General features: G+C 40.2%; 1 protein-coding gene across 1 annotated transcript in view; it reads left to right on the top strand.

Moving 5' to 3' along the window:
• Positions 1-24,321, top strand: part of HIF1A (hypoxia inducible factor 1 subunit alpha) — a 32,125-nt gene that overhangs the window by 4,736 nt on the left and 3,068 nt on the right. The window contains exons 2-14 of the mRNA XM_079309310.1: positions 9,820-10,010; positions 10,765-10,910; positions 11,005-11,089; positions 14,321-14,433; positions 15,479-15,681; positions 17,328-17,434; positions 17,604-17,751; positions 18,633-18,853; positions 19,038-19,318; positions 19,787-19,909; positions 20,121-20,476; positions 21,313-21,421; positions 24,095-24,221. Of these exons, the coding sequence (XP_079165436.1) occupies positions 9,820-10,010; positions 10,765-10,910; positions 11,005-11,089; positions 14,321-14,433; positions 15,479-15,681; positions 17,328-17,434; positions 17,604-17,751; positions 18,633-18,853; positions 19,038-19,318; positions 19,787-19,909; positions 20,121-20,476; positions 21,313-21,421; positions 24,095-24,221 (2,210 nt within the window). The remainder of the gene's footprint in view (positions 1-9,819; positions 10,011-10,764; positions 10,911-11,004; positions 11,090-14,320; positions 14,434-15,478; positions 15,682-17,327; positions 17,435-17,603; positions 17,752-18,632; positions 18,854-19,037; positions 19,319-19,786; positions 19,910-20,120; positions 20,477-21,312; positions 21,422-24,094; positions 24,222-24,321) is intronic.

Below are 24,321 nucleotides of genomic sequence, written 5' to 3'. Positions count from 1 at the left end.
CTTTAAAAAACAAGCAGATTCAAAACAAAAACAAATCTTGCAAGAGCCTTAGAAGACAGCACAGTAACCCATACCTGTTCCTAGCAAGCTGGTGTCCAAAAGGAAGGAATGTTCCAGATTGCAAGTCATCAGCTCAACTGCACCTTTTATCTTCACATACACAGTTATATGGGCAGGTGTTCACACGCCTCAGAAAAACCACCCAAGTAATGCATGGAAAGAACTTGGACCTTAATCATCTCTTCATGTTATAACAGCCCTTTTGAATTTGAGAAAGTTTGAGCATTTTGGGCTTCTCCTGAGAAGCTTCCTTTGTATTAGAGTGGGTGGAAGAGAATGTAGGAGAATCTGAGTTTTCCACTGAGGACTGCTCTGAAATGGGATATACAAGGAGGTTTGGTGACACTGGAGACTACAGAAATGGCCCAGGAGGGAAGATGAGCCTTTGCACTTTATATAATGACTAAAAATTCAAGGAAGATACAAGTTTCCAAATTACCATTGAACATGAAGCCTATTGAGATTTTCCTCTACTGAGATCTCTGCTTTTTAGCTTGGAATCTCTATGAAAATCTTGAAAATCTCTATGAAAACTGCCTTCTGAACTCATTATGACCATGGAATCAAGTGACTGCATGCCAGCATGTGTGTTTTTGAATGCAGTTTGTGTAGGTGACAAACACTTCAGGGCTCTTTGATGTGGAGCCACAGCCTGGGCTGAAGCTACGCCTGCTCATACCAGCCTGGGGGTTGGGTTTGAGATCTCAGAGAAAGTGCATTGATAAAGAGGAGTTTCATCATGTGCATAATCTCTACTTTCTTCCTGTTGAAGTCTGATAACACTGGGACTTGTAGAGAAACGTAGCCCTTTAAAAGCTGGCAATATTTTAGTACCAAGAAATTCAAAATGGCTTTGCTGGCTCTGTAGGAGAACTGGTGCTTCAAGATGGTTCATTAGTTGTTTCTTAAAGACACCAAAGCATAACAAACTCTGTATGTGTGTTAGCAAAGATACTGTGCAGCTTCTGTTTAATTTGGTGTGAACAAATGCTCCTTAAGCATTTTGAGAAATGTTGCAGCAAATCTTTTAACTCACTGCATTAAAATAGAGCCTCAATTTCAAATGAAGAATGGAGGATACTGAATCAGCAGCACTGATTGTAATTACTACAGTGGAAGGTTTTACCAAGAAACTTGCTAAATGACCTTTTGGACTCTATTTGTAATAATCCTGGAAATGCTGCCTGAAAAAGATGACCTGTTTTGTTTACCAGAATGAGTTCTTTCATTGTCAATCCTGAACCAAAAGTAGACTGATGTCACTTTATGAAAATATGTGCATTTCAAGAAGGAGAAGGATTTGAAGCTAAGCCTCCTGTTTTTGCTCATAAATGAGAATTGTAAATGGACTGTTATGATAGAAAGGGAGTTACTAGTGGCTTACCTCCTTATGATTGCTCCCTACTCTCCTCCCATGGAAGACATAAAGTAATCCACATCAAATATAAAGGCTGCAGCCTTTACCAGCTAAGCTAAAGAAAGGAATGGTTTAGCTGGGGATGAGAATTTTGGTGCTCAGTCCTTCAGAAAGGACTTTTTCCTTGCACTCTATTGAGTCTATTGGATGCTGAGCTGACATTGCTGCAGGCTTTTTGTCCTAGCTATTGTTGTAAATGTTTCTCTTGACTGCTTAGTGGGTCTGCTTGTCCTTTATTCATAGAGAAAAATAAAACTTGATATCTCTTCTGTTTCCCCCCCCCCCCCCCATTCTTAAACCCTTTGATTACAAAATACCCTGTTAACCAAAAGCAGTTGAGGAACTTGGGGTGAAGGGGTGAAACTTGGATGGAAGCAGTGAGGGAAAATGTCCAGCCTCCAGTCTTGAAAACTAAATGCAGTGAACAAAACAGAAGATACCTTTTAATGCCATGATTTAGACTAAAATTACTTTATCAAGAGTCTGCATTTTTCTGAAGGTAGACCAGTTCTTTGCTGAAACATTGTTAACTGAGAGCCTGACAGATATCTTGGGGATATGTTTTGCATCATTTTTTGTGAGCTTGGTAGAAGCAAAAGCAGAAGGGCTGAAGGGAGGGGAGCACTTAGTGTCTAGTTCTGTCAAGCCCATGTTCAGATATCTCTTTTGAATAGCTCTGATTTTTCTGTAATAATAAACACAATTTGACTACCATGTATCTTTCATCCTGAAGGGTAAAGCACAACTAATTAAGGAAGAAAAAGATATTCAAGGAAAAAGCCAAATAATGTAGTTGAAAAAAACTTTCTTGCATGCCACCACTGTCTGCCATGTAGTTATTTTAAAACAGTATATTATGATGCAAAGGTAAACTGTGAGTGGGTTACACTGTATAGAAGGACCTGATAGAATCACTTCACCAGATCTAAATTAGAAATGAAAATATTGAAGCTTTTCCCTTTTTTATTCACACTTTCTATGTGGGTAGGTAGTTGGGGTTTCAGGTCAATTCAAGGCCAAATCCAAATGATGGATAATCGTGTCAGCATGGTGCTGTGCTGGGTTCAGGCTGCTGCTGGCTCCTGTGTGCTGTGATTTGTCTGTAGGATGGGTGTTTATATGGTTTGTCTGTAGGGTAGGTGTTTCTATGGTTTGTCTGTAGGGTGGGTGTTTCTATGGTTTGTCTGTAGGGTGGGTGTTTCTATGGTTTGTCTGTAGGGTGGGTGTTTCTATGGTTTGTCTGTAGGGTGGGTGTTTCTATGGTTTGTCTGTAGGGTGGGTGTTTCTATGGTTTGTCTGTAGGGTGGGTGTTTATATGGACTTTGTGGTGTGGCAGTAAGACTGCTCTAGGTGAGCTGACCGAGTCTCCCCTTGCTGCCTCTCCCCACTCTCATTTTGTGAATGCTGCTGGCTTTCAGAGCATTTGTGCTGCTGAAGCTAATCCAGGCTGACCTGCCCTCTTGCTCTCCTGATTTGTTATTTTTATCAGTTAGAGGTTTGTTTTGATGGTAGTCAGGCTATGGGAAACGCCTGTAACTACCCTCATGTAAAGAAAATGGTTTAATTTGATGTTTTAGAAAGAAATGCACAAAAGAATGTGTTTTAATAGTTTACACGCAGTGGTGTTGCTTCTGCTTGGATATTACGTTAGTTTCTGCAGTTAAATCTCTTTTGAATCATTTATACTGTATGTAAGGAATTTCTGAGTTCTTTTCCTGAGCTGGATTAGTGGGCTGTGATGTTCATTAATTCATGAAGGGCAAGACTTTCTTCTCTGTAATCACATGCTTCTGATTACACATGAGGTTTAGGTTTAGTTTTTTTTTTCCTCACAAGAACTGTCTACAAAGCCTATAACACAAGAAGAACTAGTAAATAAAATCGACCATAAAGCAATAATACTTTGAAAGGAAATCACGTCAAAGCAAGGTGGGTCAAAGCTGTAACCCCAAGCTCATGGAGGACTGGCAGCTGAGACACTGCAGTAATTCTGTAGAGCTGCAATAGGAGGAAGGAGCCCCTCCCAGCCAATTTGGAAAAAGTTTGCCTGCTGAGGGATGAACAGTCTGGGCTGCTGGTCAGGACAGACAAGTGTGTCACTGCAGGGCTGGGAGGGAGAGGGAACGGGGCTCTCAGGGCTGCCTGCCACTCTGGGCCCTGTTTGTCTGGGTCTGTCTCTGTTTTGGATAGATGCTGCTAATGCTGCAGCTCTGTCCCCTCTCATTGAAGTTGATCACTCCTTAGCACCCCATATACCTAAATAACTGGATTTGAGTGGTCTATTTCATTATAAACCAGTTTTTCATATGAAGGTGTCGACAGAGCAGTTCCACTGTTTTAGTTTCTCTGTGCTAAGAGCTTGCCTGGTCCTTCTTTCCATGGAGGAATAATTTAGCAAGTATCCTGGCTAGCAGCTCTGTACAAAACACAAATCTTACAACAGTGACAAAGCCAAGTGATTGTGTATTCAGCACAGTCAGGAGAGTAGAACTTTGTCCTAACTCTCTTTGGTTGTAGGCAAGAGGGGTTAGTGGGACCTGCCCAGGGCTGAGCCATGCACACTCCACATGGACACAACTGGTTATTCTGGGTGTTCTGCAGGGTATGGCTGCAGACCAGGAGCTGCCCCTCTGTCCAGTTCAGCTGTGCTGCCAGAAATACCTGGCTGAGGCTGGGCCTGAAAAGGTGACCAAGGTTTATACCAACCACAGGAGTGCATTCAGCCTTAACAGTTAAACTTAAGACCACTTGCAGGTCTACTTTCTAAAGTTCCAGTACCATCCTGATGTCATAAACTTTTAGTACATCACTGTGTTGTAATATTTGCATCTTTTTTTTTTTTTTTTTTTTTTAATTGGTGTAATGAAGAAAAGAATGAAGCTGTGTTATAGTGGATATAGTTTTTGTGGCTCTATTTCTAAGCCAGGTGTTTCCCAGAGTAGTTTTACAGTCTGAGAGGAGAGATTGTTCCTAACATGGAAACATTATCTGAATCTTTTACTGGCAAATGAAGGCAGTTCGTGGCAGAACTGAAAGCTAGTTAAAGTTCAAGGTGTTACCAGATTTGAGGCATGTTACTAATTAGGATTGCTTATTTCCTGCATTGGATATTTCTATCAAACTTTAGGAACAAATAATGTGATACATATAAAGCCACTTGGTTGAAAAAAGCAAATCTAATGAGAAAAATGTGAATTGTTGTCAGAAGATGTTTATATTTTAAAATATTCTCAAAGCCTGTATCTAGAAAGATAAGCCTGGGTTAATTGATCATGTATAAGTTATTTTACATGGGACCTGAGAATGCCAGTAGAGAAAAATGTACCTGATTATTTTATTATTAAGTTTGAATGTGAGAAAATCTGTAACCATAGCAAAGTGTCTTAAAGGAAACCGCTTGTTTTTTGGTTTTTTTTTTGTTGTTGTTGTTTTAAATCTAATTATGTACACAGTATAAAAATTTTCTTAACACTAGGTGGTGATTTTAAAATCTAGAAGGAGACAAAGTTGACTGCTACACATTTTAAGTTCTATCCATTGACCATTTATCTAATTATTTTCAACCAAAATTTACCATTTACTGGTGATATTTTCCAGGTTTGTTTTTGTGGGTTTTTTTGTGAGGTTTTTTTTTTTTTTTTCCTTTATGTGTGTTTTGTTTTGCTGGTCTATTAGTTTTCACTCAAGGAGATGAAAAATTGGGGCTGCATTTAGACAGCTGAGGGCTCACTTGTAGGAATCTGCTGTGGAGAGGTGTTTGGGATGGTGTGGTTATTTGGGAGATGCTGTGGCCCAGATGGTTTGGGTGACCATGGTGTCAGGAGTTGCACACTCAAGCAGAGAGGCCAGTATTAGTATCAGTAACTGGTGAGCACTGGGTTGCTGGTGGTGTGCTTTGCTCTCAAGGCTCTTGGGCACATTTTTGCTGTAAAACTTTGTTTCTATTCACCAGGATTTGAGGCAGTGAGTGGGAGTCTGGGTTATAGCCTTCAGCTGAGTTCTTGGTTCAGCTGCAGTGAATCCTGGTCATGAAATATCCTTTTGCTCTGGGTCTCTAACTCAAATATCTTTTGGAGCTCAGGTTTTATTCAGCTATTGCATGTAAACATCTCTTATATATAAGAAGTGGTACTGGGTTTAAAAGGGTCAGTGAAACTGCTTTCAGTGAGCTCTGATGGATAATGTGCTTATGATTCTCTGCTTCTGTATTCTGGTGGTAGAAATACAAAATGGAAATGAATGTCTGGCACTGAAATTGTGCAGGAAAAATCAGACCTGCAAATGCATGCAATTTCCTGTCCAGCACTGACATTTCTGATATTTTCATTGCATGTATAATCCACTCAGCAGCTGAGGTTCTCTTCAGGCTCTTGAGGTGTTTTTTCCATGCCAGACTGACAGCAGAAAGCTGCAATACAGCTCTGAAGTTTGGGGTTTGTTTTAAATGGAGCTTGGCTCCTTTTCTGCAGAATGCTATTTCTGTTGAGAAGATCATTTACACAGGGGCAGTTCCAGAAGAATGGATAAGAGATGTGATATGATTTGCTTAAACTGATTTTGTGGCATTTCCCATCTCACTGTTTAAAATCCCCTTCCCTGATCTCCCTTTCCTTCTCTGATTGAGAAAGTGCTCACTTTGGAAATACATTTTCTTTACAGGAATTCAGTGTCATTGTCACAGAAAATTGTGAGCAGCTATACATGCTGATGTGTGGTTTTTTATTTACTTTATGCAATTGCAACAAAGCTTGGGGTAGTTGCAATAGTAAAGATTTTTTTTTTTTTTTTTTTTTTTTGTAGTTTGATGGCATTTCAATGTTGAGGCAACAATGACTTCACTTGGTAATTAAACCTAATTTGTGAAAGACCTTTTCCCTATTAATTTGACTATTAAAGAAATGCTCTTTGAAGCTGGTAGTTAATCTTCCTATTTAAATGGCTGGGTTTTACTCAGATTGGTTACAGCTTAGGTTTAAATAGCAGCTAAAAATAGCCAACTGTTGTGCTGTACAGTTTAAACATCTATCTATAGTAGTAGCCTTTCTAGAAGGGAAACATGTAGTAAAAGGGAGAGGAGACGCTGCCACTCAGGCAGCACTGGTTGGTTCCAACATCCCCTTTTCCTTGGGTTTTGCACATCAGCTCCTGCTGGCAGCAGGATGATCTTACTCTGGGATTAATTTTTAACATAAAGCACTATGGGCTGGATTTGAGCACTGTTTCAGTTGGTAATTAATAATTCAATGGTTAGGAGAAGTTTTGACTCCTTATGCTGAAGGCTGCTGCCAGGGGTGCTAAAACCTGGCAAAAATCTGGGAACTACTCAAAATATTTTTAAGAACATTAGGCTGTGAGAAAGACAAGGGCTGACATCCCAGCTTGCTAGGTTGGTGTCTGTTTTCATCTCATGAGTGCCCTGTGTGATTCACACAAGCCTGACAAGCCTGTGGACTTGAAGAGCTCAGCTTGACTGCCAAAGCCAGAGGAGTTTTAACTTAAAAGTGTCTGCAGTTGAAAAGGAAGCTGTGATAAAACTGCAGGAATCTGGGTGGATGGCAACCATTTACTTCCAGTAATTCTCTCTTGAGTTTTTGTTGTAGGATGAACGTTTTGCAGGTGGAGGAATGTTGAATGAGTAACAAAAATCAAAGGGGTATAAAGTGAATCTGTGTAAGGCAACAATTGCTTGTGCTGCTGTTACAGTTTCAGCTGGGATGGAGTTAATTTCTGCCCAGTAGTTGGTTCAGAGCTGTTTTGGAGAATAATGCTGACAGCACGCTGAGGTTTTAGTTGTTGGTGAGCAGTGTTTACCCTGAGTTTAGAACTCCTCAGTTTCCAGTGCTGTGCCAGTGAGGAGATGCACAGGAAGGCAGGAGGGGACACAGCCAGGACAGCTGACCTGAACTGACCAAGGAGATATTCCAGAGCACAGGGCGTCATGGGCAGTGTGTAAACTGGGGGAGTTGCCTGGGAGGTGCCAGTCCCTGCTCTGGGATGGGCTGGACATCACTCAGAGGGTGAGTGAGCCATTGCATTGAGCATCACTTGTCTGTCTTGAGTCTTGTTTCTTTCTTTATGTTGTGTGCCTCATCACTGCAGTTACTATTTTATTCCAGTTTTTAAACTGTTTTTAAGTTGACCCATGTTCTTTACCTTCACTGCAGTTCTCATCCCTGTCCCACGAGGGTGGGACAGGTAGTGAGCAAACAGCTTTGTGGTACTTAGTTGTGGGCTGGGGTTAAACCACGACAGTTACCTTGAAATACCTTTGACAAAATAGAGTTACAGTGAAATCTGTGGTCCAAGAAAGAGGACAAAGAGAAGCCAGATATTTTTTTTTTTCACCTCCACCCTTAATTTTCCACCAAGAAAAAAGGTGCTTGAGGCCTGTCTTCAGTAATAAATATTTAATCAGTCAGGTTAAATAGCTGAAATATTTTTGCAGTATTGTTAAAGGTCAGACTTTTCGTAATGGCTCTTTCCAGATATACCTGTATGTCAGGAGCCTCAAGCTTCTCAGACCAAGATATCCATCACTACAACAGGAACATCTGCTGTCACAGGGAATTCAGTGTGAAGAAATCTGAAATATGGGGAAATATTGTCAGATATTTTGGGCTGCCCTTCTGAGGGACATGAGCTTATATTCCCAGGAATCAATGGGACTATTGTATGTCTGGAGTATTTTACAACTATAATTCCCATAAGTTAATTTTCCAAAGATCTATATTGCTATTATTATATCAATCTATTAATGTTTCTCATTCCACAGAAATAATTTTTCTCTGCTGGCAGTGGCAGGAGTAGGAGGAGAGGATGGTGGGGATGGCATACAGTTTTATCAAGTTGGTAGAAAGGAAGGTGATTGTAAAAGAGATTCTGATAGCTTATTCTCTTTTTCATGGATTATTAAACTTCTTCCATGTGTCAAGGCATTTGTGCTTCCAACACCCAACACAGTATTGTCACACCCATGTTCCTGCACAAACCAAGCAAGGTTTTGGCCACTGTGGGCAGCACAGCAGGTGAAGGACTGAAAACATGTTTTTTGGGTATGTGTTTAACACTGAAGAGGGGAGTTAAGATTAGATATTGGGAAGAAGCTCTTTACTCTGAGGGTGGTGAGGCCCTGGCACAGCTTGCCCAGAGGAGCTGTAGCTGCCCTGTTCCAGTGTTCCAGGCCAGTTTGGATGGGGCTCTGAGCAGCCTGGGATGGTGGAAGCTGTCCCTGCTCATGGCAGGGGGATTGAAACTGGATGATCTTTAAGGTCACTTCCAGTCCAAATCTTTCTCTGATTCTTTGTGTCTGGTTCATTATGTCCCAGGGATCATTAGCTCATGAATTACTTTGCTCTATAATTTGTGATACCTCTCACAAGATGTGTGCTAACTAAAAAACACTTTTGCACAGATCCACAGACTTAGCAATGTGAATTTGGCAGTGTTAGTAGATGGCTTTTAAAAAAAGTAATTCCCAAACTGCCTTTTTTAATCTCAGGTGAGTGCAAAATGAAGACCAGGGTGCCTTCAGATGGTGTAAATATATAAAAGCAAAACTGGATAATAATAGTGTGTGATTTTGTATTGTTCATTTTAAACACAGCAGCACTGAGTGCTTTTTTGAAAGTTAAAAATATTTGGAGCTCCCATGTGAAAATGTTTATTTCAAAACTCATCTGACCAGATCCATGAGGCAGAAGTGACCTGGTGTGGGTGTTGGGAAAAGGGGGAATTCTCTGTTTACTATTTCAGTGCTTTCTCTCAGTGAGCTGTTCTTTACCTCGTGTTCTGGAGGAGTCAGGCCTATAGAGGCAGTGGAAGGAGAATGAGCCATTGCTTTCCAGTAGAGGGGAGACTCTGGAGGGGCTTCTCTGGAAAAAGAGTGAACCATAGAATCATCATAGAATGGTTTTAGGAAAGGGACTTTTTGGATTGCTTGAAAAGCAGCATAACTGATGTTAAATTAGTATCCTTGCTGTTATCTGATCTGTTAGGTGGGCTTTGCAAGGATAGTAAAAAAGAACTCTGAGGATGTACATGATACATGATGCTGGAGCACTGAGCTGGAAATTACCTACTCTGTGATTTGTTGAATGGACTTAAAGGGTCAGGGTTTGGAGGCTGGAGAGGCAGCACTCAAGAGATAAGCAGGAAGGGTTCTGAGCACCCAAGTGTCTTTTTAATACTGTGGGTTTGAATTAGGTCTGGCAACACCTAGCCCTGGCAGAAGTCGATACAAAGAATTACACTTGCTCTTTTAAGCTGAGCCTTTACATATTCAACTTCCACAACTGATTTACTTGGCCGCTGGGCAAGTTTCACCCGAAACTTTGTTTCTCTAGGATTAGCTCAGAACGCCGGAAAGAGAAGTCGAGGGATGCGGCGCGGTGCCGGAGGAGCAAGGAGTCGGAGGTGTTCTACGAGCTGGCGCACCAGCTGCCCCTGCCCCACACGGTGAGCGCGCACCTGGACAAGGCGTCCATCATGAGGCTGACCATCAGCTACCTGCGCATGAGGAAGCTGCTGGATGCTGGTAAGGGCCCCTCTGGGACAATCTGTTTGTAACACCTGTCAGCAGTAAAATAAATGAGTGCATTGTTAGCTGTGTCCTTTCTCTGGGAAGGTGGGAGATCTTGCAGTAGAAATCACCTGTTGGCAATGATAAAAATAGGCTTCATTTTTTCCCTTTCTATTCGGGTGATCCTGGTTGCCTCATCACAGCAATAGTGCCCTTTTCAGCCTCATTTCACCCTTCTCCCACAGTTAGATTCCTCCATTTAAACTTCTTTTCCCCCTAAACTTGTTTGTTCCAGCCGTGCTTTCTTGACTGTACGTAATTGGTTCAGGATTGGCTGAGCTAATTATAGTTGTGTCCCCTTAATATAAACTGCAGAGAACAGTTTTGTGAATTGGGTTTCTGTGATGTGCTCCTCTGGAGGTGAAGTCAGCTGAGGATGTGTTGTCCCAGAAAGCCCCTGAGAGAAGTTTAAAATGCCTTTTGAGATGGGTGGTAAATTTTTTGCCACATAAACCTTTTCCTTAAGGTGGAAGGTTTATTGATGAATATATAACAGCACAGAGGGTTAATCTCACTCTGATTTTCTGTGATTTCTGATACCTTTACTAGAGCTTGAAGAATTGAACTGATCATTTATCTAAATGAATTATACTGATTTTGAATGGTCCTGCAAGATTGACTCCTTGCAGACTGGTTCCAGAAGTCATTCCTGCTGTTAAGTAAAGAATGGCTGGTGGTTGCTTAAACAAAAATGTGTGGCTGCTTGCAGGTGAGCTGGAGACAGAAGCCAAAATGGAGAAGGAACTGAACTGTTTCTACTTGAAAGCTCTTGATGGCTTTGTCATGGTTCTGTCTGAAGATGGGGACATGATTTACATGTCTGAAAATGTGAACAAGTGTATGGGACTCACTCAGGTGAAATACTGACATTTCCTAAGACTGTTTCAAAAAGCTCTTCCATTTTTTTGTATGTGAAGTTAAACATTCATATACCTCTTAATTTTTGCAGTTTGAGTTGACGGGGCACAGTGTATTTGATTTCACTCATCCATGTGACCACGAGGAGCTGAGAGAAATGCTTACACACAGAAATGGTGAGAAGAAAGGGAAAAAAAATTAATTTACTTTTGGATACTTTCTGTTGGCATTAATACAGTTGGATATTTGCCAGAAAATGGTGTTGAGTTAAAAAACGAATACGTTTTTATTTTTTGAATCTCAAATTAAACCTTGTTGAGAGACACTAACAACAGGAATAACCCAAATGTTTTGGCTATATCCTAATTATAGAAGAAATGAGACTTCATTAGGATTCTTTAACAAAATTAATTACCAAAATGGATTTCTTGAGGGCTGAAAGAATAAGTGACTACAGGAAATTAGAAGTAGGTTGAATGAGAATGATTTTGAGCAATTACTGTAGAGTGACATGGAGAAGCTCAGTTGATGCATTTGTCTTGGTCTGGCCTCGCCTTTACAGCACAGCTGAGAACAAATGCTTTCTTCCAAAAATCTGTGGTGGTATACCCAAGACAAAAGAAAAAGATACTGCATTTAAATTTTAGGACACCAAGACACTAATCTGGGAATACTTGAACAGCAAAAAGGACTTTGGGGCTGATGCTTCTCTGTACCTTTTAATTGGTGCATGAAATTGGTATATTTTCACATTCTGGCTCTTCTTTTCTCCATCTGAGGGAGCAGAACACTGTTTACATGTGCTGTATGCTTTGAAATTTAACAATTGCCCATGATTTACAGCTTTTATGTCTTCTAAAGATTTGATAAAGGCTATAAAGACTTGGCAGCCTGCATGCCTCCAAACAAATCTGCTTTACTCCATAGTTAGAAGCCCAAAATCTGACCTCTACTTCCTCTCTCTTGAAATGAGGGTTATATGGACTCTGAATTGAGATAGTGATAAATTAATAAACCTGACCTCTGCTTTCTTGTAGTACTGTATATGTTGTGTAAGCCTTATGTTGTTATCCTAGTTAAATTCTGTGGAAAGGACCTGATAAGATACTGCAGCATTAAGGGCCCGACTTTGATTTTGTAAGCATTTTGTAAACTTATCTGCCCTTAGAATTGAAGTATGTTTCTAAGGCTAGATTAGACTTCTCCCCCTTTGGAATACAGTAATGCATCTTGGGGGTGGGGGAACTATTTCCTAAAGCAGGGTAAAAAACCTGGTTTTGTTGCAAAAGCTTATTCTTAAAAATGTCATATCACTGAGTTTCATCCAAACCATCTCAAGCATGTCTAAATTGGCCAGACTGGAATCAGATGTCTGGAAAGCATTATTACAAAAGCTGCTTTGCAAATGACATTGGCAGACAGAAGTCTAAGTTACAGTAGTAATACTACATTTTTATATTTATTAGTATTCCCAGGTTGACTTCTACTGCAGCTCTTACATCAGTGGAATTATTTGGTTTTGAATTGAGTATTAAATATTCCCCTTTGGGACTGTGCAAGTGAATATAAATGCAATTGGCAGAAACAGAACTGCATTCTCATTTTATGAAGCTGTTTTTCAAACTTTCAGAGCTGGCCATTTGAAATAATAATGTCTGGTGCTGAATCAGACTTGAAAGTTGCTCCATTTTTTACAGCTGCTTCTCAAAGCAGAGCCTCTGCATCAGCACTTGAAACACTGATGTGTGATCTTCAGCTATCAATTTTGAGATTGGTTTAAATCTTAAAACTCACTGAATTAAAAAAGTTTTTGCTGTTTCTGTGAATTCTGCTTTAGTTTCTCCTCCACTTCCCCCATTATCAAAGTTATTTTAAGGTAACATAAAATATGCTTGAGCCCTTTAGTCTTTTCCTCTGCTAGAAGCAATAAACAAGTTAGCAGAGGGGCTTTAACATTTTTCTAATTAATTTTGTCAAGCCAGTAGCTGCAGTGCAAACCACCATGGAGAATTTCATAGCTACTATTGTCTGTGCAGAATGAGAGCAAATTGTTTTATAAACTTGTATCAGAAGTAAGCTCATGTGTTTTAATGTTCCCCCTCTGCCATGATTTGGTCCTTGCTCTTTAGCAAGCCTCAGCAAACTGGCTCTTCCACTGCTCCGTCTCCTGGGTGCTGCATTTTCTCCTCGCACACTTTGTGAGCTGCTTGCAGCTCTCCTGATAGCATCAGTTACATTTTCTTTGCCCACAACAGTGTAACTAGTAGTTACACTGTTGTGGGCAGAGATCTGTAAGGATCTCCCCTGTGCAGGCAAAAACTGAACTTAGAGCCTGCTGGTAGCAAGTGAGGCTAAAAAAATAAGTGCTGCCAATGTTGATTTGAATTAGGGTTTCTCAACTTTTTTTCTCCTGAGAATGTTAATAATGTGTTTAAAAACTTGGTTCCTGTTTAGTTCAAGAGTGTAAATCACTGTGGAAATATTTGGATGCATATAAACAGCTGAGTTGTTAATTTTGAATTGAAAAACTCTCAGTCCTGAAGAGCAGCAAGCCCAAAAGGTGCTTGGTTTGAACCTCCTCATAGTGACTTACTGATGCATTTCAGTGGAAACCACCCCAACAGGGCTTCTTAGTCTGCATGTGTTTTTCTTGTCCTCTGTCACAATTTTAAAATATATTAAATTTCCAATTGTTCTTTCTTCCTGCTCCTTCTTCCTGAAATCTGGGAGTGTGGAGATATACAAATACAGTCCTGATGTTAAAGCATTGAAACTGGGCTGCATCAAAAGCCTCTCCTGTGAGGATAGACTGAGAGAGGGCTGGGGTTGTTCACCCTGGAGAGGAAATGGCTCTGGGGAGGTCTTTGAGTCCCTTCCAGTACCTAAAGTGGCTCCAAAAGAGCTGGAGAGGGACTTTGGACAAGGGCCTGGAGTGACAGGATAGGGGGAATGGCTTCCCACTGACAGAGGGCAGGGTTTGGGGTTTTTGGGAGGAATCCTTCCCAGTGAGGGTGTTGAGGCCCTGGCACAGGGTGCCCAGAGCAGCTGTGGCTGCCCATCCCTGGCAGTGCTCCAGGCCAGGCTGGACAGGGCTTGCAGCAGCCTGGGATGGTGGAAGGTGTCCCTGCCATGGCAGGAGGAGTGGAACCAGATGGCCTTTAAGGTCACTTCCAACACAAACCATTCTTTAACTCTGTGTACTTCAGGATTTTTTTCTACTACATAGTAAAACCTGCTCTGAAAAATGTCATTATCAGAAGTGGTATTAGGTGTATGAATCTTTTCAGTTTATTTTTTTGGGTTTTCCCTTAGTCTTAGGGTTCTATAATGTATTTGTGGAGTGTTTTAATGCCTTTGGAAGATGATCCAAATGTTTTAATAATTGGTTTGCTGTTTGCTTCTGCTAGGTCCTGTGAAAAAGGGCAAAGAGCAGAACACGGAGCGCAGCTTTTTTCTCAGAATGAAATGCACACTGACTAGCAGGGGAAGAACAGTGAATATAAAGTCTGCTACATGGAAGGTAACTAATGCAAAGGATTATTTGCATAGTTTGGCAGGTTCCTCTTCAGATGTCATAATACTGTATTTCAACATTTTTGCTTCATGTAATGAGCTTGAATTTCACTAAGTGCTTTTTAATTTAATGATTATGCTTCATTATGCTGAATTTTAATGCTGAATACATCACAGAGGTAACTGAAACAATGTTTTAAAATTAGTTTTCCAAAACACTTTTAATGAATTTTCCATGTTAAATTAGAGGTCATTTACTTACAATTATAATTACCAAATATGTTTGCATAAAGCTTTCTCTGGGAAAAAAATACTTGACATCACTTATGCTGATCCCTGATTTTGTTTGATTTGTCACTGAAAATGTGATAGTTGAGGTCTCTGAAGGACTTCAATGCCATTCTTTTGAAGCTGCTGGCTCTCCCTTTTGTAACAGTTGGAACAAAAAGGGGCCAGCCTGATAACTTTCTGCAGTGAATGCATTTTCTCCTCTGGACAAAGTAACCTTTTACTGTATCCAGTGGATTATGGCTTGCACTTCTCTTTTATGATTTGAATTTGATTATTCTGGATCAAACAACTTCTTTGCTGCTGTCTGTGAACTTTTTCTGCTTCAGAATGGTTAGAAGAAAGCCCCACAAAATGTAAAAATTCCTGTCTATTGAAGAATGTGTTTGATCTCTGTCATCACCTCTGCAGAATTTCTAAAATGGGGGTTGCTACTATTACCATAACTTTCAGATTTAAATTGTGGATACCTTTTGCTGAGGCAGCTGCTCATCAGAGTTGTCATTATTGTGACTGGAAAAAAAGGAGTTGACAGAACTGCAGCAATGTCTGGTGTTGCTTCAGCCAGTGCTGAGGAAGGAGTTGGGCTGTGAACCCATCCCAGGATGAGGGGTGAGGAGGAGGAGGGGGATGCTGCTCTCCTCTGGCCACCCCTTGTCACTGTCCCCTTGGCTCTGGCTGTGCTGGTGGAAATAAAATATAATAAAATGGTGTTATCTGACAGTCCAAACCTGGTCTCTTTCTAAACTCCAACTCCCCTCTAGGTGCTGCACTGCACTGGCCACATCCGTGTGTACGACACGTGTGGGAACCAGACTCACTGTGGGTACAAAAAGCCTCCCATGACCTGCCTGGTGTTGATCTGTGAACCTATTCCTCACCCATCAAACATTGAGGTCCCCCTGGACAGTAAAACCTTCCTCAGTCGTCACAGTCTGGATATGAAATTTTCCTATTGTGATGAAAGGTAAGATACATGATTTATACTGTAAATAATTCATTTGAAATATTTGCAGGGCTGGTACGTGTTGGCTGATGTTTGCCTTCTCAATAACTTAATTCATCTTGACAATGCAATCATTGATGGCATACTTGGACTTTTCCTAACTGATCAGGGTTTCTTAAAAGCCAGATTTTTTAGTTCTAAGGAGGATGCAGGGTTATTACTTTGGAATAACAAGAGGGAGCTTTTTATATAGCCAGATAGTGACAGGACAATGGTTGTAAATTGATAGAGGATATGTTTAGATTAGATATTAGGAAGAGATTCTTGATGAGAAGCTGTGGTTGCCCCATCCCTGAAAGTGTTCCAGGCCAGGCTGGATGGAGCTGTGAGCAACCTGCTCTAGTGAAAGGTGTTCCTGCCCATGGCAGGGGTTTGGAACAGGATGGTCTTAAGGTGCCTTCCAACCCAAGCCATTCTGTGATTCTATGAATAAATCCTTTGCCTTCAATTAACTGCCTCTTCAAATTGATCTTTACTATAGTGGCAGTGATTTAATTTGAAATGAGAGATTCTTCCAGGAAACTAGAAATGGAAATTTCCAATGAAAAAAGGATTTTAGGTTGTTTGAAGGTGGGGCATTTTGGTGACTGAAAAGAGTCTGCATGCAATAATTGTCAGATATATTTTATTGCTTCTGCTTCCCCCCTCTCCCTTCCTCAGGAGATCAGTGTCTGCTTTCTTCTGTAAAAAAAAAACCCCAGACATTCAGCTGTGCTTTCAATGCAATACATCTGCTGTTGAAAAATTAGATTTGGTGTTCTGGTGCAAATTAGGGGTGTAGTCAGACACATCAGACTGATTTTCCTATCCTCTGGGAACTTAGCTTGATAAATTTGATAAATGCAAATGAAGGAAATAGTCAGCTCAAGGTTTGTTTTTTTTTGTTTAGGATCTGTTTTATTTTTTTTGTTTTTAATTTGGTATAATTTGTTACTACCTGTTTCCTTTATAACAAAAGTGAATTTCTAGTCAATTGTTGCAGTTAGATGCAGAAAGAGGTTGATGCAGGTAATTTCTGACCTCTGCAGTAACAACCTTTCTAGGACTGATGGTGTCACATAAAAGGTACTTATTTGGTCATATTCTGCATCTAGAATGGGGCACAATACAAGCACTTCCCTGGTTAGCACTGCCCTCTAGAGACTGAAGAAACCCCATTTGTCTTAAAAGCAGGCAGTGCCTGAGTGGGAGGAGTAAATCTGATTCCTGATTTCTCTTGGTTGCAGGATTAAAACTATCGAAGTGTATCTTCGTTATTTTGTTAAATTCTCATATTTACTGAACCTCATCTGTAAGTAGCTGGTCTACCTTGAAGCAAAAAGAAAAAAATGTTTAAAAAGTGGGTATTTGTTTAATCCTATCCCCACTACATGATTTATAGATACTCAATGAGAAGTAAAATCCTATGCCTGCTGAAATTTCTCTTTTAAAGAAGCATCAAAATAGCAATTTACTTCAAAATGAAAAGTCCCAGTAAACCAAATTGCTGCTGATATGTGTGGAAGAGATTCTTAGGGTTTTTCTAGATGTGCAAGCATCCTAATGCTCTGATATTTGTGCTGGCCCATGTCTGCTTTCACATAGCAATTTTTTCCCTTGTTTTAAAGAATTACAGAGTTGATGGGCTACGAGCCAGAGGAGCTCCTGGGTCGCTCAATCTATGAGTACTACCACGCACTGGATTCTGATCATCTGACCAAAACACACCACGACAGTAAGTGAAAACTGAATTTAAAGCCCTCAGACTACAGGAGATGAGAGACAGCCCTGGGGGAAAGCAGCAGAAGAACAAGGGCTTTCTTTTAGTTGCAATGAATACTGAGCTCAAACAATTCTGGGGTTTTTCTGCCTGTAATTAAAACTGGTGTCCTTTCTGCTTTTAGTGTTCACAAAAGGACAGGTGACAACAGGACAGTACAGAATGCTGGCCAAACAAGGTGGCTATGTCTGGGTTGAAACTCAAGCAACTGTTATATACAACACTAAGAATTCTCAGCCACAGTGCATAGTGTGTGTGAACTATGTGTTGAGGTAAGTTGAGTGCACTTCAGTGTTCTTTGTAATCATTTTTACTGAAGACCAAGGCAGATTGTGATGGCACTGATCCCCTGCTGAGTATGATGTTACTGTTCCCTACCAGTGAAATTTTTCTTAGAATACTGCCAGTCCTAGGATTAGAAATTGTATTTGAAAACAAAATGCTTTTTTGGTCTAGTGATGTCAGTAGAGGATCTCTGCAGGCAAATGAGTGTAGAACCAGCCTCTTTTGTATGATTGGAAGCACTTGAGCATTTGTGTGCATTCTGGAAAACTCTCTAATCTTTGTCCCAAATCCAGAGCAGTTAATTCCACTAATAACTTGGAGTCAGAGCAGCAGTAGTGGTATCATTCTCAATCCCATCTATATTTTTCTTTCTTAGAACTCCTCTTTTAATTGAAAGCTTCAGCTGAGGACAGACTGGTTGACTGTTCTTCTGCAAATGTCTAATAGTCCTAAGTTAGTTTTTCAAAACTTCAGTGAATGTCCCAATATAAATCTGTCAAGATACTGCACATTCATTTAAAACAAAGAAAAGTAGTTTCAGAAATATCTACCTTTTTTCATTTTTTTAAAATAATCTTCTTTTTCAATGCTTTCAGAAAAGCATGTTTATGTTTGTTACTTTTTAATGATTGCATCACAGTTAGTGTTTGCTTTGTCTGTTACTTTTGAGGAAAGAAGGAGTAACAAAAAAAAGATTTTGAAGTTCTTACCCTGATAATTTTGTGGGATATGTGTGGTGGGGTGTTTCTGGTTTGGTTTGGGGTTTTTGAACTGGGAGAGTGGGTGGGTTTCAACCTGCAAAACTGTAAAGCCAGAATTTATTCCTTTTAGTTGTTCTTTAACAGTCATCTTCCTTTCTGCCTGACAGTGGAATTGTTCAGAAGGACTTAATTTTTTCCCTTGGACAAACTGAGTGTATGCTGAAACCAGTGGACTCTCCTGACATGAAAATGACCAAAATATTCAGTAAAGATGACCTGGATGATACCAACAGCCTATTTGAAAAACTTAAACAGGAACCAGATGCTTTAACTGTGCTGGCCCCAGCTGCTGGAGACACAATTATCTCTCTAGATTTCAGCAGTAATGGTGGGTGTGTGTTTAAATTGGAGAGCGTGTTAATTAGCAAAGTTGCTGTTTTATAGTGGATTTCATAAAGTAACCTCCCAATACCACTTGTCCAGTGGTATTCCAGCTGCAGTTTAATTTAATGAGGTCCATAGACACTCACAGTACTGTTACTTAGGTTGATGGTTTCTTTTAATTTTTATAGAGTCTGATGAACAACAATGTGATGAAGTTCCTTTGTATAACGATGTAATGCTCCCCTCATCCAGTGAGAAATTGCAGAATATAAATATGGCAATGTCCCCACTACCTGCCTCTGAAACTACAAAGCCACTTCGTAGCAATGCTGATCCTGCACTCAATAGAGAAGTTGTATCAAAGCTGGAGCCAAACACAGAGCCACTCGAACTTTCTTTTACCATGCCTCAGGTGCAGGAGCAACCAACCAGCCCTTCTGATGCAAGTACCAGCCAAAGTTCACCTGAGGTGAGTTTCGTAATTTGGATATGCTGTCATTAAAATGGATGTGCTGTTGGGGCTTGTGGGGCAGATCTGGTTAAGGATGCAGCCAGGACAGGAATTGGAAATTATTTCTACCTTATGACTTCAAGCTCACGCCATGATCTGAAGAAAGTGATAAATTGTCATATCTTTTCATTCAAGTGAGCCTTGCAAATGTATGCAATACTATCTGATAGAAATAAGGAGAGCTTGGGATTGATCTTTTTCATTAGTTGGTTCAGACACAACTTTCCTAAACAACTAAGCAAGTGCTTCCCTGGTGGGGTAAATTTGAATGTATACAGATAAATGTGTTTTCCTTTCACTTTTAAATTTGTGCCACTACAGCTTGGGATTAGTTTCTACATTAGAACATTTTGATGAGAATCTGTAGGTAACTATGCCAAATGATGCAATGACAGAAACCTAAAACTGTTCAAAATGTTTTCACAGCCCAGTAGTCCCAACGACTACTGCTTTGATGTGGATAATGATATGGCCAGTGAATTCAAACTGGAATTGGTGGAGAAACTCTTTGCCATAGATACAGAAGCAAAAAATCCATTCTCTACTCAGGTAATGTACAGTAACTTAAAATTCTTTATCATCTTATTCTGAGTGTACTTCTTTTCCTTTTTAGAATATTTTCATAAACCTTATTCCCTTTTTATGTAATATTTTGATAAAGTGTAAAATAAAAAAAAAAATTGTTAGGATTTGGTAAAAGGATGAAGTCACAGCTGAGGTTTCTTCCACACTGCTAAGTTCCACCTCATGTCTCTTGCAGGAAACCGATTTAGATTTGGAGATGTTGGCTCCTTACATCCCGATGGATGACGACTTCCAGCTGCGCTCCTTCGACCAGCTGTCCCCGCTGGAGAGCAGCTCCTGCAGCCCGCCGAGCGCAGGCAGCGTGCCCATCTTCCAGCAGGGCCGTGCGGAGGAGCCCCGGCCGGCCGAGCGCGCCGACGACGCCCCGGCGGGCGCTGCGCCCTCCGAGCCCGGCAGCGGCCCCGCCTCGCCCTACGGCGGCAGCGGCAGCCGAACGGCCTCTCCCGTCAGAGCGGCCAAGGGAGCGCCGGATCAGGGGGAAAAGCCTCCTCCAGGAGCGCCCAGCTTGCTAACAGTCACTCTGAATAAAAGGTATTTTAAAAGTGCAGCTTAAGCCCTGGTATCTGTTCAAGGAATTAGATGAAAATTCTGGCAGCTGTTGTGTGTTCATCCTCAGTGTTCTTCAGAGTAGAAATTGAGACATTTAAATTTGGGCATGTCAAATGAGTTTGGTTATTTTTTTACTAGTGGACTCCCCTGAAGTTAATTTCATGGTAGCTTTTATCTAAGCACCTCATGTAAAAGCCAGCTACTGTAAAAATTCTGTTTTGCTCTTGTACCTGATGTGCAGCCTTTATAAGAATGCAGGAGGCAATTTAGGTAGTTACACCCACACAATGTTTCTGGTGCTTTCCTTGTCCACAGTGTTAGAGGCAGCTACAGTCTGTGCTATAGATACTGTAGATATCAGCTATACAGATATTTATAAGCAATAGATATTGCTTTTCAAACTAAATGTGTTTTGTGATGGATTGCCTGTAGTAGGTATTTATCACAATAGAAAACTATATTAAGTCAAACACGAGATTTGTGACATGTAAAAGATGTATCTGTACATACAAATATTCAGACTTTCCCTTACCCCTCATTGCCTTCTTTCTGTTGAAAGTGAACTGCTGAACTTTTATGCTTTTTTTCTGCAGACTTAAATTTTTTTGTTGAAACTCATTCTGAGCTTCACAGCAAGATTAAAGGATAACATTTGCTATGCTCATAGAAAATGATTGTTGAAATAAGTCAATTTATGAACAAAAAATAGTGAAGTTCATAAATTCAGTTCTATAATGTTGTATATATAAGTGTCCACAAAAGAAGAATGGCTTGAGGAAAGTAGAAACGTCTTAACAGCCTGAATCAATTTTTCTTAGATCTACTGCACTGGATGAAGAACTAAATCCAAAGATGCTAGCTTTGCATAATGCTCAGAGAAAACGAAAAATGGAACATGATGGTTCACTTTTTCAGGCAGTTGGAATTGTGAGTTTTGTTTTACCATTTTAAAATATTCACTTTTAACCTTGCAATTTCTGAAATGAGGCATCAGTGCAGACTCCTGAGTTGAGCTGTTGGTAAGCACTGGAATCTTGGGATAAAAGATAATTGACAGTAAAATTTATATATGAATATGTGCTCCACTTTTAGTTCTCTTTTACTGTCAACTTTTCAAAAGTACCCTCTACACCCAAGTACATTTCTTGATTAGGTAGAAGATACTCTACTCTTCTGTGAACATGTGTTTCTTTAGTAGAATATGCACAAATGTAAGACATCACATTTAAATATGTAATTGCTGCATTTATTTAACTTTTGAATTCAAACTCAGTTTTCATATTTGTCAACATGGGAGATTAGTGTTCTTATGCTTCATTCTATGCCTTTATTTTTCCATTGGGTCTGAGATTCCTTTACTTAATCAGATAGCAAGACCATGTGAACTATAAGGGAAGAGAGCTCCTATGATAACTTAGCAAATCTCAATTACTGTCACTCCCTTTTATGCACGCTCTCTCTAGTATTAGCTGGGCACTTGGGAGTAGCTCATCCTCATCTCTCCTAGCTATTCAAAAGAATCTTTGTAGATAATTCTAGGTTTGTGTTACATGATTGGGGGTTCCAGCTTGTTACTTTCTGCAAGGGTACATTGTCTTTGTAATCTTTGTCTCTCTCACTGTCAGTTCTCAGTACTGTGAAACCCTGACCTTTGCCATGACACACTGTTCTCTCTCTCATCTTCACTGCAAATTCCCACTTCTCAAGTTTTGAGAAGTCTTAATCTTAAATCTTAATTTCTCTACTGCAATGTAGGCTTTGAGCTTCTTTGTTTCTCTGCTGGGTCACCTCCTAGTTGTAGTCATCTACCATATCTTACAGTGCAGGATTATTTTTCCTCTGAACTCTCCTTGCTCCTGTTCTAGCATTATAGTCTGGGCATAAGACAGCAGTTTTTCTATGTCTTGTTTTCATTTGCTAAATGCTTTGCACTTCCATGCATGCTGTTCTGCTGCTTCTGGAAGCCCTGTAAGAATTCACAGCTCTGCAAGAAATGTTATTGCCTTCCACTGCCCTTTTCTCATGCAGAGGTGCTACAGCTCATAGTGTTGTTGATAAAATATTCAAAACAGCATGGATGTCATTAAATGCACAGAACACAAGCAGTTCAGTGTTAACTGCTGGAATAGTGTTCAAGCTTCTGTGCTTAGTGCCAGTTTAATGCTTACAGGTTCACACTTCATCCTTTGCTAAACCTTTTCCTTTTGTCTGTATCTGCTAAAAGTATTATAAATATTTTGATAGTTTCTCAGGGTCAGAAGCTGAATTCCATGAAGCTGGGTCTTAGTGGAGTTATTTTAAGAAGTGCTTTTGGTGTTTGGCTTCTCTCTCCACAAAAGATTTCTGGGAGGATATGCAGGCCTTTGGCACAAGCAGAAGAGAAATGATGTTAAATCCATGCTTAGAATACATGCTGTTCTAGGGTTGTGCAAACACTTGCCACAACATTTTAGCCCTAGGGAATTGGGATGTATTTTGCAAAGAGTGAAAACAAGTGAAGACCAAAGTAAAATACTACTTTAGCTTCCTAGAAAATAGGAGAATTAGACAAGGACAAGATATAGTAAGGGTATAAAATACTGTATTATAGTGAAGTTATAATGATATAAATCTTTACACTGAAACAGTTACAGGCATATCTTTCTTAACATGAAGGGCTGGAATGGATTATGGTAAAAAAGAAGCAACAGCAGCAATGTAGGTGGCTAATCTCATTATGAACTGCAGCTCTGAGTTAACTATAACTTCTACTATACAGCTGCTCTATTGCCTTACACGAGTGTTTTATAACCTGAAAACATATGCTTCTCACTATTTTGAGGATAATGGCAGTGTTCTGAAATACCTTTTTCTCTTTTTGCAGCAGTCAGTATCACTAACAAGACCAAACTTTGCAGATTCAAGTACTTTTGCCAGCAGACTTGATACTAAAATGATGCTTTTTCCTTCTATCCCATCTGTTTCAGTGGCAGCTTTTTCTTCCTTATCCCAATTATATGAAGCCCCTTCAGCTTCCTAATCTCCAAATCTTCTGTTCTGCTGTCAAAACAATATGCTAAGGAGCCATATCTGCACTAGACTGATGTAGGACTGCATTTTCCACAAGGCTTGGGTCAGGTGGCTTGGTGGCAATAACTGGAGTGCAAGCAGAATTTACATCCTAAACGTGTAGATAGAATCGACCTACTGAGGTTCCTGACTGCTGCCTGCACTATTAATTCCAGTGCAGAAAGCCATTAGAGACTCCAGTGAAAACCTGATGCTTACTCACTCCAGAGCAGCAGTAATTAAATGGGTGTGTTTGTGTACATGTGCACTCTAATCTTGAGCATGGTAACTGGTGATAACCAGGATTTTGTAATCGTTTTCTATAAGAGAAGTCAGGTCTTGAAACCTGATTCAGTTTTCTGTTAAGCAGTTTTCAAGTTAGTGTAATTGGAAATACATTTCTCCTCAAATTCTGAACAAAATCCACTTTAAATTGTAACAATGCCACATTAGTACTTAGTGATGGGAGCTGTCCATTTGGAAGATGGAGTTGGAGGGTTATAAAGATAAAATATTCACTAAAGAAAATTCATTTTCTTTCTTTCTTTCTAGGGGTCTTTATTCCAGCAGTCAGGTGACAGTGGAGGAAATGCATCACTTGCTTGGAAACGTGTAAAGGGATGCAAAACAAATGGTCATGGTGGAGTGGAGCAAAAGACAATCATTCTACTATCAACTGGTTGGTACCTTCCTTTCCTAGGCAGAGGGGTGGAGGGGGCTGAGTGACAGAGAACAGTGTCTCCAAAACTATCCAAATGTAGCTGTAGGAGAGGTTCAGC

This window comes from Erithacus rubecula (genome assembly GCF_903797595.1).
Source record: "Erithacus rubecula genome assembly, chromosome: 6".
In the NCBI taxonomy this organism is placed as follows: Eukaryota; Metazoa; Chordata; class Aves; order Passeriformes; family Muscicapidae; genus Erithacus; species Erithacus rubecula.
This window is presented reverse-complemented; position numbering and strand designations above follow the sequence as displayed.